Source organism: Petromyzon marinus, chromosome 52 (assembly GCF_048934315.1).
Source record: "Petromyzon marinus isolate PM22_M1 ecotype Great Lakes invasive population chromosome 52, UKy_Petmar_22M1.pri1.0, whole genome shotgun sequence".
Taxonomy (NCBI): Eukaryota; Metazoa; Chordata; class Hyperoartia; order Petromyzontiformes; family Petromyzontidae; genus Petromyzon; species Petromyzon marinus.
In genome coordinates, this window is record NC_133718.1 from 11,484,384 (window position 1) to 11,501,034 (window position 16,651).

Genomic DNA, 16,651 nt, shown 5'->3' on the forward strand with positions numbered 1-16,651 from the left:
TCCTTTCAAATGTGCTTTATTTCACGCGAGACAAAGCGGACACCACGGCGAGCGGCGACATTCACACTGCGCACGGCGGCAGGGCCCACCGCGCACACAGCGGCCACACCACGTCCCAGGGTTAACCACACCACGGCCCAGGGTTAACGGCACCACGGCCGAAGGGCAACCACTCCAACCACGCCACGGTTCACGGTTAACCACACTACCGCCCAGGATTCAACCACCCCGTGGTCAGGTTAACCACACCACGGTCCAGGGTTAACCGCATTGTGGTCCAGGTTTTACCCGACATACCATAGATTCGAGGTTACCACATCACGTCCTGTATATGTGTTAAACATGCCACGTTCGGTTTCTGTGGTTAACATACCATGTCTTGTCTCACCTTCTTTACACGGTGGCTACAGCTTTATCAAACAATAGCTCCAGGTTTATCACACCATGGCCCAAGTTTACGGTACCACGTCTCTGTGTCTACCACCCCACGTGATGTCTCTGTCTACCACCCCACTTCCTGTCTCTACCACCCCACTTCCTGTCTCTGTGTCTACCACCCCACGTGATGTCTCTGTGTCTACCACACCACTTCCTGTCTCCGTGTCTACCACCCCACTTCCTGTCTCTACCACCCCACTTCCTGTCTCTGTGTCTACCACCCCACGGGATGTCTCTGTCTCTACCACCCCACTTCCTGTCTCTGTGTCTACGACTCCACTTCCTGTCTGTGTCTACCACCCCACTTCCTGTCTGTGTCTACCACCCCACTTCCTGTCTCTGTGTCTACCACCCCACTTCCTGTCTCTGTGTCTACCACCCCACTTCCTGTCTCTGTGCCTACCACCTCACTTCCTGTGTCTACCACCCCACTTCCTGTCTCTGTGTCTACCACCCCACTTCCTGTCTCTGTGCCTACCACCTCACTTCCTGTCTGTCTACCACCCTACTTCCTGTCTCTGTGTCTACCACCCCACTTCCTGTCTCTGTGTCTACCACCTCACTTCCTGTCTGTCTACCACCCCACTTCCTGTCTCTGTGTCTACCACCCCACGTCCTGCCTCTGTGTCTACCACCCCACTTCCTGTCTCTACCACCCCACTTCCTGTCTCTGTGTCTACCACCCCACGTGATGTCTCGGTGTTCACCACACCACTTCCTGTCTCTCTGTCTACCACCCCACTTCCTGTCTCTGTGTCTACCACCCCACGTGATGTCTCTCTGTCTACCACCCCACTTCCTGTCTCTGTGTCTACCACCCCACGTGATGTCTCTGTCTAGCACACCACTTCCTGTCTGTGTCTACCACCCCACTTCCTGTCTCTGTGTCTACCACACCACTTCCTGTCTGTGTATCCTGGTTTACCATCTTGGTACCGGGATTACCACACCATGTCGCCTGGGTTCACCGCACAACGGCTATGGGTTCACCGCACCACGGCTCTGGGTTCACCGCACCAAGGCTCTGGGTTCACCGCACCACAGCTTTGCGTTCACCGCACCAAGGCTCAGGGTTCACCGCACCACGTCTTTGGGTTCACCGCACCGAGGCTCTGGGTTCACCGCACCGAGGCTCTGGGTTCACCGCACCGAGGCTCTGGGTTCACCACACCAAGGCTTTGGGTTCACCACACCACGGCTATGGGTTTACCGCACCACGGCTTTGGATTCACCGCACCAAGGCTTTGGGTTCACCGCACCACGTCTTTGGGCTCACCGCACCACGGCTCTGGGTTCCCTGCACCAGTGGCTCTGGGTTCCCACACCACGGCTTTGGGTTCACCGCACCACGGCTCAGGGCTCACCGCACCACGGCTCAGGGCTCACCGCACCAAGGCTCTGGGTTCACCGCACCACGGCTCTGGGTTCACCGCACCACGGCTCTGGGTTCACCGCACCACGGTGGTGGGTTCACCGCACCACGACTCTGGGTTTACCGCACCACGGCTGTGGGTTCACCGTGCCACGCGAGGGACCTGAGTCCCGGTGGGGAGGTCACAGTGCTGCCAGGCCTGAACCCGTGGACACCAAATACCCCTGTGTGACCCCCAATTTACCCCCAATTAATCCCCAAATACACCGCTGATTCATCCATATTTTTACCCCGAAGCGGGGGGGGGGGGGGGGGCTGGGGCAGGAGAGATCAGGTGACACCAGGGAACAGCTAAGTTCAGGGGTCGGGTGAGGTCGGGGGCTAGGTAAGAGGGGCCACGTAAGTTCAAGGTTCAGGTGAGTCCAGCGGGTCGGAAAGGTTCAGCGGCCAGGTGAAATTTCAGGGGAGCCAGGTGAGAATGTCCACGTGGAGTTTCCAGCGCTCAGCGATGGCAGGTGACCGAGCACCCCGGGACCTCCACCACCACGCGTCAATGCGTGATCCCCCCCCCTCCCTGCCATCTCGCACCCCCCCAGCCCCCCACTACGTCCTCGGCATGCCGTGGTGGGTGGGAGCGGTGGGCCAGTGGTTTGGGTGGCCCCTTCCCCTACACAGACGGCCCCACGTGGGCAGCGGCAGGGACCCGTGTGGAGTCGCGCCCAATACACTCATCACCATCAGTACTGCAGTAATTCATTAAATAACACTTTGTCAGTATGTACACGTAGGCCCGCGCTCGGGTCTCATTAAAATATCTCTTCTCGTTTGTACACGAAGCTGCTCGCGCTCTACGAGCTCCCGCCACGGGAACGGGGAGTTGGCACGGGTGTGCGCCAGCCGCACTGCTCCTTCTCCTTCCTCCCTCCTCCTCCTCCTCCCCCTCATCCTGCCTCGTCCCATCTCACCACGGTCCCCTCACCTCGCCCTCACTACCCGCGCAGTGGCGATTCTAGGACCCGGTAACCACGGGGTGGCGGTAGAGGGGGGGTGGCACATGGGGGAGGAGGGCACCCATTTTCTCCCCAACCACCCCCCCGCCTCGGTGTGAAACTCCCCGAGTGGGGCGAGACTCTTAAGCTCGCAGCCTGGAGGCCTCGCGTGCCGACCGATCAGCTGGCGCGTGTCATCTGGCACAGGGAAGGAAACGATGGCGGGTTGTGGTCGGTTGTTGCGGAGGTGTCGAGCCCAGCAGCGGCCGCCCCGGTTAATCGCTGTTGCCGAGTGCACTAACCGTCGCAGAGGACTTGCGCTGCCGGGCCGCTTCACTCACAGTGGACGTGACGGAGCCCTCGGAGCGTTCCGCGCCCGTGCCGGGGTCGCGGTGCGAACTGGCGGAATATTAACAGCTGCTCGCGAATCACTACATTGGGGTAAACCGCGTTGCAACATCGTCACTCCTTCCCCCTCCCCCCCCTTGTCTAATTTTGGGGGGGGGGGGGCAGCGGTGGTGATGTGGCCTTGCCGGAGCGCACGCTCGCCCCCTGTTATACAGCTTTTGCGGTTCGGGATCCGGCAGGCCGCCCTGGTTAAGTCGCTGCTGCGGTGCGAACCGCGCGAAACCGCCGTAGAGCGCTGCCGGCGCCGGCCGCCTCGCTCGCGACGTCATTCCAAACGAGCGGGCCACCGAGTTTGCCCTGGGTCACGACGGTCCGCGGCTGTGGCAAACTTTACAGACGAACCACGCGAAATGACTCACACGGGGACTGCCCCCGTGGCAGCCGCACGCACTTAGCAGTCGATGCTTGACCACGATCGTGATGATGACCTCTTTAACCCTAACGTGAGCAGCCACTGCCTCTCAATGGTTTGGGGGGGGGGGACACTGCAATTCATCAAGGGGGGGTCACAGCCTTCCCAGGCCAACCCCCTCCTCCCCTAGAATCGCCACTGCTCCTCGCGAGCCCCCCACTCCCCTGCCCTCTCCCTGCTGTGTCTATGTACACGTGTGTGCGTGCGCGCGCGTGCGTGTGAGCCGCGCCGGGGTTCGGGGACCCAGAAACCAACTCCACCCAGGTCCCCTGATATGTAGTGCGGCGCGGGGGCATGGAGGGGTCACGGGGCTGGGGGGATCAGGGATCCCCCCCACGTCTGCCCGTGAGGATCGACAGCGACCTCGACTCCCTTCTGGTGTCACACGCAGGCAACCCCTAAACACGCAGGTAACCCCCAATCGGGGACTCCCCCCCCCCTCCCATCATGCGGGGTAGGGGGGGCATCGAAAAACCGTGTCTCACCTCGACCCCCACCACCCCGGGCCCTCTGACAGCCCCTACATCACAGCGCAGGGGTCTGGGGAAGAGACGGGTCACCAGGGGTACGCGTCTGGGGGTGCAAATAGGGTCATGGTGGGGGCGGGCGCAGGGGGTTTGAGAGGCGCGCAGAGTCGGAGGTCTGTTGGGGAGCACAAGGGGACGCGCGTCGCGAGGGGGAGGGGATCGCGGAGGGGGGGTTGCGGAGGGGGGGTCGCGGGGGACCGCAAGAGTTAGGGGAGGGTGCGAGCGGGGGGGGGAGGCAGTCTCGAGAGGAGGGGGTCTTGGGGTCACGGAGGGGCGCTGCCCCCTCCACCTTTCAAGTACTGAGCGTGGCGACAGCGCGGGCGGGCAGGCAGGGTAGGGTGGAGGTAAGGGGTGGTGGGGGGGCCCTGCCTGTGGGACCCTAGGGGGCCTTAGGCGGCCCTGGGCCGGGGCCCTTGGCCGCCGCCTCAGCGCGGTGGGGGTCACGGACGCTCGCGACCTCGCGCTCCTCCAGTAAAAAGTTTGGTCCTTTGGTCCCTACGGTCTAAGGAATGATGAGTCAGCGATCTCGCTGTGGGCGCCCAGCAAGGGGGTACCCGGCGAAGGGGTCCCCGGCGAAGGGGGTCCCCGGCGAAGGGGTTTAGGAGGGGAGGGGGGTCCCCGTCTTCTCCAACGTCCGGTGCCACTCAGAGCCTCTTCTGCAGCCACGCAGGGAAGTGGGTAGGGGGGTGGGGGCTAGGCCCTCCCCTCCTGAGGAGCGGGGTGGGGGCTGCAGGGGTTCTGAGCCCCTGGGTGGGGGCGGTACCCTGTGGGGGAGTCGGGGGGGGGGGGACCCCTGGGAAGGGGGCGGGGCAGGGAGCAAGACTCCATGGGGGAGGGGTTACCCCATAGAGAGGAAGGGGTTACCTCAAAGGGGTAAAGGTTACCCCATACAAGGGAGGGGGGGCTTGGGATACTATACGGAGTGGGGGAGGGGAGGGGCTAAACCGTAGGAAGGGGGTTACCCCATAGGGGGAGGTGTTACCCCTTAAAATAGGGATGGGCGATCCCCAGGAGGGGATTGGTTACCCTGGATAGGAGTTACCCCGTGGGGGGGGGGGTGGAAGGGGATGCCCCGTGGGGGGGAGGGGCTATCCCGTCGGGGGAGGGGTCACCCCAGCGGGGGAGGGGAGGGGTCACCCCAGCGGGGGAGGGGGGAGGGGTTACCCCGTGCGGGGGTCAGAAGCTGCTGTTCCATAACGTCTCCCTGAAAGAGAGGGCAGCAGAGGGGAGAGTGTGGTGAGTGTGGTGCAGGGTGAGTGTGGTGCAGGGTGAGTGTGGTGCAGGGTGAGTGTGGTACAGGGTGAGTGTGGTGCAGGGTGAGTGTGGTGCAGGGTGAGTGTGGTGCAGGGTGAGTGTGGTGCAGGGTGAGTGTGGTGAGTGTGGTGCAGGGTGAGTGTGGTGCAGGGTGAGTGTGGTGCAGGGTGAGTGTGGTGCAGGGTGAGTGTGGTGCAGGGTGAGTGTGGTGAGTGTGGTGCAGGGTGAGTGTGGTGCAGGGTGAGTGTGGTGCAGGGTGAGTGTGGTGCAGGGTGAGCGTGGTGCAGGGTGAGTGTGGTGCAGGGTGAGTGTGGTGCAGGGTGAGTGTGGTGCAGGGTGAGTGTGGTGAGTGTGGTGCAGGGTGAGTGTGGTGCAGGGTGAGTGTGGTGCAGGGTGAGTGTGGTGCAGGGTGAGCGTGGTACAGGGTGAGTGTGGTGCAGGGTGAGTGTGGTGCGGGGTGAGTGTGGTGAAGGGTGAGTGTGGAGCAGGGTGAGTGTGGTGCAGGGTGAGTGTGGTGAGTGTGGTGCAGGGTGAGTGTGGTACAGGGTGAGTGTGGTGCAGGGTGAGTGTGGTGCAGGGTGAGCGTGGTACAGGGTGAGTGTGGTGCGGGGTGAGTGTGGTGCGGGGTGAGTGTGGTGAAGGGTGAGTGTGGTGCAGGGTGAGTGTGGTGCAGGGTGAGTGTGGTGCAACGTGAGTGTGGTGCAGGGTGAGTGTTGTGCAGGGTGAGTGTGGTGAAGGGTGAGTGTTGTGCAGGGTGAGTGTGGTGAAGGGTGAGTGTGGTGCAGGGTGAGTGTTGTGCAGGGTGAGTGTGGTGCAGGGTGAGTGTGGTGCAGGGTGAGTGTGGTGCAGGGTGAGTGTGGTGAAGGGTGAGTGTGGTGCAGGGTGAGTGTGGTGCAGGGTGAGTGTGGTGCAGGGTGAGTGTGGTGCAGGGTGAGTGTGGTGCAGGGTGAGTGTTGTGCGGGTGAGTGTGGTGCAGGGTGAGTGTGGTGCAGGGTGAGTGTCGTGCAGGGTGAGTGTGGTGAAGGGTGAGTGTGGTGCAGGGTGAGTGTGGTGCAGGGTGAGCGTGGTGCAGGGTGAGTGTGGTGCAGGGTGAGTGTGGTGCAGGGTGAGCGTGGTGAAGGGTGAGTGTGGTGAAGGGTGAGTGTGGTGCAGGGTGAGTGTGGTGCAGGGTGAGTGTTGTGCAGGGTGAGTGTGGTGAAGGGTGAGTGTGGTGCGGGGTGAGTGTGGTGCAGGGTGAGTGTGGTGCGGGGTAAGTGTGGTGCAGGGTGAGTGTTGTGCAGGGTGAGCGTGGTGAAGGGTGAGCGTGGTGCAGGGTGAGTGTGGTGCGGCGTGAGTGTGGTGCAGGGTGAGTGTGGTGCAGGGTAAGCGTGGTGCAGGGTGAGCGTGGTGAAGGGTGAGTGTGGTGCAGGGTGAGTGTGGTGAAGGGTGAGTGTGGTGAAGGGTGAGTGTGGTGCAGGGTGAGTGTGGTGCAGGGTGAGTGTGGTGCAGGGTGAGTGTGGTGCAGGGTGAGCGTGGTGCAGGGTGAGCGTGATACAGGGTGAGTGTGGTGCAGGGTGAGTGTGGTGCAGGGTGAGTGAGGTGCAGGGTGAGTGTGATGCAGGGTGATTGTGGTGCAGGGTGAGTGGAGTATGGTGAGTGCCTCACCTGGAGAGTGCAGGGAAGTGGCCCTTCACCTGGTGAGTATGGTGAGTCGCCGCTCACCTGTTGTGCACTTAGGAGGGGCGGTATGGTGAGTAGTGAGTGTGGTGAGTGTTCCCTCACCTGGCGAGTATGGTGAGTCGCCCTTCACCTGGTCAGTGTGCGCTCAGGAGGGGCGTTTGGGTGAGTGGTGAGTGTGGTGAGTCACCCCTGACCTGGTGAGTGTGCACTCAGTAGGGGCAGTGTGGTGAGTTGTCCCTTACCTGGCTAGTGCACGCTTAGTCTGGGCGGTGTGGCGAGTGACCCCCCCCCCCTTCTCCCACCGCTCACCAGGTGAGAATAGTTTAGTGGCTCCTCTCACCAGGTGTGAGTGGTTGAGTGGCCCCCCTCACCTGGCAAGCGTGTGCTCATTAGGGGCGGCGTGGTGAGTGGTGAGTGTGGTGAGTCGCCCATCACCTGGTGAGTGTGAGTCTCAGTAGGGGCGGTTGGCGTCCTTGGGTCGCTTGAGCTGCACCTTGAGCCGCTTCATTCCGATCTGAAAGCCGTTCATGGCCTGGATCGCAGCCTGGGCAGAGCCCGGGTTATCAAAACTCACGAACCCTGGGGCACGGGCACACGCGACACCGGTGGTGAGTGGCCCCTCACCTGGTGAGCATGTGCTCGGTGTGGGGTGGGGAGGGCGGTGCGGTGAGTGTGGTGAGTGTGGTGAGTGCCCTGCGCAGAGCCCGGATTGTCAAAACTCACGAAACCTGGGGCACGGGCACACGCAACACCGGTGGTGAGTGGCCCCTCACCTGGTGAGCATGTGCTCAGTGTGGGGTGGGAGGGCGGTGCGGTGAGTGCGGTGAGTGTGGTGAGTGCCCTGCGCAGAGCCCGGATTGTCAAAACTCACGAACCCTGGGGCACGGGCACACGCGACACCGGTGGTGAGTGGCCCCTCACCTGATGAGCGTGCACTCGCTCAGTGGGGTGGGGGGAGGGGAGGGCGTTGCGGTGAGTGGTGAGTGTGGTGAGTGCCCTGGGCAGAGCCCGGATTATCCAAACTCACCTGGTGAGTGTGCGCTCAGCAGGGGGCGTCGTGGTGAGTGGCCCCTCACGTGGTGAGAGTGGCACTCGGGGTAGTGGGAGGAGCGCTGAGTGTGGTGAGTGACCTCGGCTGGTGAGTGTGCGGGGAGTAGGGGCGGTGCGCTGAGTGGTGAGCGTGGTGTGTACCCTCACCTGGTAATTGTAGGTGTGATGCAGTGATTGATGACTGGTGAGTGTTGAGTGCCCTCACCTGGCGAGCATGCAGGCAGTAGGGGCAGCGTGGTGAGTGGTGAGTGACGCTGCTGTTGGCAGTAGGGGCTGTGTGGCCAGTGACTGCTGGTGGGTGAGTGGGCAGTAGGGGCAGTGTGGTGAGTGTGGTGAGTGGATACTACACATTGTTCAGCTATACACACACCATCACACTCACACACTCATATCATCACACTCACACCATCAGTGAGTGAGGGTGGGGCAGGTGATAGTGGAGCGCGTGACGGTGGAGCGAGTGAGGGTGGAGGGAGTGAGGGTGGAGCGAGTGTGGGTGGAGCGAGTGAGGGTGGCGCTAGTGAAGGTGGAGTGACGGTTGAGGGTAGAGTGATGGGTGAGGGTGGAGCTAGTGAGGGTGGAGCGAGTGAGGGTAGAGCGAGTGAGGGTGGAGTGACGGGTGTAGGTGGAGCGAGTGAGGGTGGAGCGAGTGAGGGTGGCGCGAGTGAGGGTAGAGGGAGTGAAGGTGGAGTGACGGTTGAGGGTAGAGTGATGGGTGAGGGTGGAGCTAATGAGGGTGGAGCGAGTGAGGGTAGAGTGATGGGTGAGGGTGGAGCGAGTGAAGGTGGAGCAAGTGAGGGTGGAGCGTCGGGTGAGGATGGAGTGACGAGGAGGATGGGGTGAGTGTCTGTACCGAAGCACTTGCTCTGGTTGGTGGCTCTGTCCACGAACACTTTGGAGGAGATGACGCTGCCGAACGGGAGGAACATCTGCGTGAGCTCCCCGTCCCCAAACTCCTGCGGCAGGTGGTAGATGAAGAGGTTGCAGCCCTCGGGGCCTGCAGGGGCAGGGGGAGGCGCAGGAAAAGAGGTCAGAAGAGGTGAGCGCAGGTAAGAGAGGGGAGATGGACCAGGTGAGATAGGGGAGATGGACCAGGTGAGATAGGGGAGATGGACCAGGTGAGATAGGGGAGATGGACCAGGTGAGAGGGTGGGGGATGGAGCAGGTGAGAGGGGGGGAATGGACCAGGTGAGATAGGGGAGATGGACCAGGTGAGAGGGTGGGGGATGGAGCAGGTGAGAGGGGGGGGATGGAGCAGGTGAGAGGGGGGGGATGGAGCAGGTGAGAGGGGGGGGATGGAGCAGGTGAGAGGGGGGGGGATGGAGCAGGTGAGAGGGTGAGGGATGGAGCAGGTGAGAGGGGGGGGGATGGACTAGGTGAGAGGGGAGGGAGATGGACCAGGTGAGAGGGGGGGATAAACCAGGTGAGAGGGGGGGATGGAGCAGGTGAGAGGGGAGGGAGATGGACCAGGTGAGAGGGGGAGGATGGACCAGGTGAGAGGGGGGGGGATGGACCAGGTGAGATAGGGGAAATGGACCAGGTGAGAGGGGGGGATGGAGCAGGTGAGAGAGGAAGGTGAGAGTGGTGGTGGTTGTAATGTGGTTGTACCTTCTCTCTGTTGTTGAGGCAGCACTGTGCCCGGGTGTGGGAAGCTCTGGTTGATTTGTCCATAGACAGCTGGGTACGTCGCTGAACAAAGACAACAACAAATATCCCCCGTATAGCCTTAACAGACTGTTGGGGCAAGTGCTTTTAGCGAGCACCTAGAAAGGCCAGCATGGCACACGAGGGGCTGGGTGGCCAACACCACGCCCGGCCGCCTTTGTCTCCCCAGTGGCAACGTTTATACACCACACCAGGTACTCATTTGAGACTGAGTCGACCTAGGGGAGGCCCACGACCAGTTCAAATAATCGTCACTGGTGTTGGCCGTGAGCGAGAATCCAACTCGGGTCGCCAGGTTCGTAGCGCAGCGCGCTAACCGCTATATATACACACTCGTCACCACTCACCAAACGCTGTGATGCAATATGGTAGTGTGATGTTGCGTGGTGGTATGATGGGGTCACGGTGTGATAGTGTGAAGGTGTAGGCAGGTATAGTGGTAAAGATGTGGAACAGTTGTGGTACGTGGTGGTGGTGGCGGTGTGATGTGGTATTGTGGCAGTGTGATGTGGTGGTGTGGCATTGAGTAATGTGGTGGTTGTGCGGTGGTGAGACTTCAACGTTTTCCTCTGGTGCAGTGTGGTGGGGTGCGAAGCATGGTGGTGCGCGGTGGTGTGGTGTGAAGTATGGTGGAGTGCGGTGCAGTGCGGTGATAAGTCCGCCAGCGTGGTGCGGTAAGTCCGGCACCTGTGTACTGCTGTATGCCGGCGTACGCCTGCTGCATGGGGTCTGCAGCAGTGGGGCTTTGAGCTGTGGCACAAAGACAAAGATCCCCCGTATAGCCTTTAACAGACTGTTAGGGCTGTTCTCGAGCACCTGTGAAGACCAGCACGGCACACGAGGGGGTGGGTGGCCAACACCACGCCTGTCCGCCTCTGCCTCCCCACTGGCATGTTTACACACCGCACCAAGTACTCATTTGGGCCTGAGTCGACCTCGGGGAGGCCCACAACCGGTTCAAATAATCGTTACTGGTGTTGGGCCGTGAACGGGAATCGAACTCTGGTCGCCAGGTTCGTAACGCAGCGCGATAACCGCTACACGACAACTCCCCATACCGCTGGCAATTGTTAAATTAAGAATATCATAGTTTAGTTTCATAGTTTTATTTATTTGGTATAGCCCTGTGAGCCATTCGGCTCTTGAATCGGGTGCAACCGCAACAAACAAAAAAAACAAAAACACGAACAAGAAAACATCTTAAAGTGACTTTGTGCATGTGCAAACAGAAAATCCAGGAAAAAAACATAAAAATATTCCTGAAATAGCACCGTACACCAACGCTGTGTGAAAAAATCCCAGTGGGATGCAAGTCAATCAACAACAACAAGAAAACTTAGATTAAGGCCATCAGTCTTAACTCCGTACTACAATAAACAAAAACATGGCCAAACCCAAGGTGGGGTTAAGGATTGGGGTCACAGTCACCTGGATATGGTTAGGGGTTAGGTCAGGGTCACCTGGGTAAGGTTAGGGGTTGGGGTCAGGGTCACTTTGGTAGGGTTAAACTAAAGCTAAAAAAATGTATTTTACCAGGTAAGGCCCACTGAGCTATATAGCTTTTTTTCAGAAGTGACCTGGCCACACACGATAGCCCAAAGAAGTGGCTTATCACGTGGACATTTCCAGCAGTAGCTAGATACACTAAACGCGTGATGTTGATTCTAAATGTGGAGGGAAAACCCGGAGGACCCGGAAAAGAAAATCCACATTACCACAGGGAGAACACGCAAACTCCATATATACAGACACTGGTAGGGTCGGGATCGAACCCACGACCTCCTGTATACCAGATGAGGTAGTTACCATTTTGCCATCGTGGTTTTGGTTAGGGTCACCTGGGTAGGGTTAGGCATAGGGGTTGGGATCAGGGTCACCTGGGTAGGGTTGGATCCGGGGTCAGGGTCATCTGAGTAGGGTTAGGGGCCGGGGACATCTGGGTGGGGTTAGGGATCGGGGTCATGGTCACCTGGATGGGGTTAGGGGTCAGGGTCACCTGGATGGGGTTTGAGGTCACCTGGATAAGGTTAAGGGTTGGGGTCAGGATCACCTGGGTGGGGTTAGGAGTCAGGGTCAAGTGGGTAGGGGTTAGGGGTCAGGATCACCTGGGTGGGGTTAGGGGTCAGGGTCAGGCTCACCTGGGTAGGGGTGCAAGCCGTTGCTGTACAGGGCCTCGGGCTGGCCGTTATGCTGGGGGGGCAGCGCCGTGAAGCCGTTGAGGCTCATGGGGGGCGGCGCAAGTGCCGGCAAGCCCGACGAGCCGATCCCGGGGGGGGTGCTGCCCCCTGCAACCACAATCACAACCGCACAGCCACAACACAGCCACATTACAACCGCGTCAGTGCGAGCCGTCACTCAGCCACCGCCGCCGCGCAAACCCTCGATCGCGCGACCGCAGTCGCAATGGTGTAGCCACCGAGCAACCGCTGCAACCACAACGATGTAACTAGAATACAACCGCACAGGCAGAGCCACAGTGGCACTATCACAATCGCACAGACACCACTACAGACACAGCTACATTCATACAATCACAACCACACAGACAAAACAACACAACCATACAGACACAACCAGACAACCACACAGACACCACGACAGACACAACTACGTTCATACAATCACAACCACACAACCACACAGACACAACCAGGGACACGCAACCACAATCGCACATTCACCACACAGACATGACCACAAACAGCACAAACGCAAGCAGAGAGACACCACCACAGACACAACCACAATGCAGTTTAACACGTAGGCTTTCGCGACCAATAAGGAGGATTTCTCCACAACTCTGGCTTCGCCTGATGATGCTGGTTGTAATTACTGGCGAAACGTTGTACTCAAATTGTAAATGTTGTGGGTTTTACTCTCCAACACACCGGTGTGCTGTACTAGTAATGAATTGGCACGTTTTGTTAACATGACAAACCTTACCAATTAGCTGTGTCGGGTGGTGGCGGGTTTAACAACACATTTATATTTACGCGATCTAACCCAAAAACCTCTATTATGGATAACCACAATGCAGTCACGTCTATGACACTGCTGTCAGAGGGGCCGATGATCAACCAAAGTAACTCATTGCCCCCCAAATCACGTCCCAACGCGGCCACCAGGAAGCGCTGAGGTGGATCTTCGTTCAACAGTTGCTGAGCAAAACATCGAGCGGCCAGCAACAAACAGCACTAGCATCAGCGTTGTAATGGATATGACGTTAAGACGTTTCTTCATTTGAGCAAGGTTGCTGTCGTAAGAGCTTGGGGGGAAAGAGACGATGAGGGGAGGAGGGAATTGCAAAGTGGAGCGGTGCGAGGGAAGATGCAGAAAGGGAAGAGAGGTAGCCTGCAGTGTGGTGTGTGCGTGTGTGAGCGTGTGCGTGGGTGAGTGTGTACGTGGGTGAGCATCTGTGTGGGTAAGTGTGTGCGTGGGTGAATGAGTGGGTGAGTCAGTGAATGTGTGCGTGGGTTTAGCGAGTGTGTGGGTGGGTGAGCGTGTGTGTGAGTGGGTGGGTGAGTGAGTGTCTGAGTGGGTGAATGAGCGAGTTTGTGCGTGGGTGAGCGAGTGAGTGCGTGGGTGAATGTGTGAGTGGGTGAATGAGTGTGAGTAGGTGAGTCAGTGAATATGTGAGTGAGTGGGTGAGCGAGTGTGTGCGTGGGTGAATGTGTGAGTGGATGAATGAGTGGGTGAATGAGTGTGTGAGTGGGTGTCAGTTAATGTGTGAGTGAGTGGGTGAATGAGTGTGTGAGCCAGTAAGTGTCTGAGTGGGTGGGTGGGTGAGAATGTGTGTGTGAGGTGATAGGGAGTGGGTCACGAGGTCTGATAGTCGTCTCACGGTTGGTGAGGTGAGAGGAGTGAGCCCGGGTGGTGAGGAGGAGCAGGCGCCTCACCTGACGTGGGAGTCATCGGCGGAGCGCCCAAACTTGTCATGTTCATCGCCGCCATCTGCTGCATCTGGGCGGCGGAGAAGGCGGACACGGGGGCGATGTAGCCGCCCTGGGCCACGGCCATGAGTGCGGCCTGCTGCTGCATCAGCTGTGACACACACAGCCACACGGCATGCTGTTACACCGCACGACCGGCTGTTACACCGCACGACCGACTGTTGCACCGCACGGCCAGCTGTTTCACCGCACGGCCAGCTGTTTCACCGCACAGCCAGCTGTTGCACCGCACAGCCAGCTGTTGCACCGCACGGGCAGTTGTTGCACCGCACAGTCAGCTGTTGCACCGCACAGCCAGCTATTACACCACACGGGCAGCTGTTGCACCGCACAGCCAGCTGTTACAACACACTGGCAGCTGTTGCACCACACAGCCAGCTGTTGCACCGCACAGCCAGCTGTTACACTGCATGGGCAGCTGTTACACTGCATGGGCAGCTGTTACACTGCATGGGCAGCTGTTACACCACACGGGCAGCTGTTGCACCGCACAGCTAGCTGTTACACTGCATGGGCAGCTGTTACACTGCATGGGCAGCTGTTATACTGCACAGCCAGCTGTTACACCGTACTGCCAGCGGTTACACTACAGCTGTATCACACGAAACGCTGTCAAACAACACACTCAAAGCCTGCTCTCAGACAGCCTGCTGATACATTTGCTATTATACACTGCATGCTCTTGTAATCAGCTGAGTTTTGTGTGTGTGTACATTTTCACGTGTGAATGCATGCGTGTTAATGCAATAAGCACGCATGTCTGTGCTTGTGTGTATCCCTGGCCACCCCGAGGTCGACTCAGCCTTAAATGAGTACCTGGTGCAGTGTGTAACTGACATGAGCATTGGGAAGGGAGACAAATACACCGCGGTGGCGAGATGTAAACTACCTCGCCTGGTATACAGGAGGGCATGGGTTCGATTCCGACTCTTGATCCCTGTATATATTTTGAGTTTGTGTGTTCTCCTCGTGGTCGTGTGGATTTTTCTCCGGGTCATCCGGTTTTTCCATCCACGTTTATAATTAACATGTGTTTCGAGCATTTGGCTGCTATAAATTTCCACGTGATAAGTCACTTAATTGAGCCACCAATTGTGGCCAGGTCACTTATGAAAAAGAGCTATATAGCTCAGTGAGCCTTACCTGGTAAAACAAACATTTTTTATAGTTTAAACATGGCCGGGCGAACGGGCGTGGCGCTTGGCACCCCTACCCTCGTACGCCGCGCCGGCCTTCACATTATCTACTCGCAAACTGCACTTGCCCCAACGGTTCATGAAAGGCTACACGGGGGACCTTTGTCCCTGCACGTCTCACCGCCTGAGCGTACGTCCCGTAGGCGCCGAACTGCAGGGCCATGGGGTTGAAGATGCCGAGCTGGCCGGCCATCTGCTGCATGCGACGCAGAGTTCGCTCCTTGTCCGTGTCTGCAAACTTCACCACGAGACTGGAGGACGCACCCTGCAACATGGAAGAGACACGCGTAGAGATGCATAGAGATACACTGAGACACATAAACACGGAGACACGAAAGACTGTTGGAGCAAGTGCTGTTAGCAAGTAGCACCTATGAAGGCCGGCAAGGCACATGAAGGGGTGAGTGGACAACACCACACCCGACCGCCTTTGTCTCCCCAGTGGTGATGTTTACACACTGCAACCAGGTACTCATTTGAGGCTGAGTCAACCTAGGGGAGGCCCAGGACCGGTTCAAATAATCGTCACCGGTGTTTTCCGTGAGCGGGAATTAAACTCGGTTCGCCAGATACGTAGCACGGCATGCTAACCGCTCCACTACCTAGACACACACACACACGCCTCTTGAAGTTATGCATGGAACACACAGGTAAAAATACCACATGACAAAGGTACACAGACACAGAACGCACAGGAACACATATAATACAAAGACAAAAACAAAGATCCCCCGTATAGCCTTAACAGACTGTTGGGGCAAGTGCTGTTCGCGAGCGATGCAACACAGACACGCATAGACATAGACACACAAAGGTACACACGCTGTTGCCATCGTAAAAATCACGCGCTGTTGCCATAGTAGCATTCACACGCTGTTGCCACAGTAACATTCACACGCAGTTGTCATGTTAACATTTACACGCTGTTGCCATCGTAAAAATCACGCGCTGTTGCCATAGTAGCATTTACACGCTGTTGCCATAGTAACATTCACACGCAGTTGTCATGTTAACATTTACACGCTGTTGCCATCGTAAAAATCACGCGCTGTTGCCATAGTAGCATTCACACGCTGTTGCCATAGTAACATTCACACGCAGTTGTCATGTTAACATTTACACGCTGTTGCCATAGTAACATTCACACGCTGTTACCATAGTAACATTCACGCGCTGTTGCCATAGTAACATCAGGCACTTGGAATGGGATCTTGGGAACATTAGCGCCCCGTGCTGGCGATCCTGGGAATAACGATGAGAATCCCATTCGTGTCAACAGTGGCGGAAACGGCCATTGAAATCGCTGGAATTCTACGGACAATTCTCTAAAGGACCTGTCAGAAACACAGACACACGCAGACACACAGTCACATAGACACACAAACATAAAGACACACGGACACAAATACAAATACACACAAACATAAAGACACACAGACATAAAGACACCCAAATACACAGACACAGACATAAAGACACGCAGATACACAGACACACAGACATAAAGAAGCACAGACATAAAGACACGCAGACACACAGACATAAGGACACACAGACATAAAGACATATAGACACACAGACACATAGACACACAGACATAAAAACACAGATATAAAGACACACAGACACATAGACATGCTAGGACGCAGACACAAAGAAATCGACACAAAAACACGACATACAGACACACAAACATAGGTACAAAGATGCATAGACACAGATAGACACAGA

General features: G+C 57.9%; 1 protein-coding gene across 6 annotated transcripts in view; it reads right to left on the reverse strand.

Annotated features, from left to right (window-relative positions):
* LOC116953643 (CUGBP Elav-like family member 4) overlaps nucleotides 1-16,651 on the reverse strand; it is a 31,006-nt gene continuing 14,355 nt past the window's right edge. For 2 of the 6 annotated variants that reach the window (XM_076051846.1, XM_076051851.1), the window contains 8 exons: nucleotides 15,042-15,185; nucleotides 13,671-13,815; nucleotides 11,913-12,059; nucleotides 10,462-10,524; nucleotides 9,718-9,798; nucleotides 8,963-9,106; nucleotides 7,495-7,638; nucleotides 1-5,350 (listed from right to left, as the gene is read on the reverse strand). In XM_076051846.1, coding sequence (XP_075907961.1) covers nucleotides 7,511-7,638; nucleotides 8,963-9,106; nucleotides 9,718-9,798; nucleotides 10,462-10,524; nucleotides 11,913-12,059; nucleotides 13,671-13,815; nucleotides 15,042-15,185 — 852 coding nt within the window. In that variant the 3' untranslated portion in view covers nucleotides 1-5,350; nucleotides 7,495-7,510. Of the gene's footprint in view, nucleotides 5,351-7,494; nucleotides 7,639-7,664; nucleotides 7,936-8,962; nucleotides 9,107-9,717; nucleotides 9,799-10,461; nucleotides 10,525-11,912; nucleotides 12,060-13,670; nucleotides 13,816-15,041; nucleotides 15,186-16,651 lie in introns of those variants that run through there. The other 4 variants (XM_076051847.1, XM_076051850.1, XM_076051849.1 and 1 more) reach the window with 4 other exon arrangements.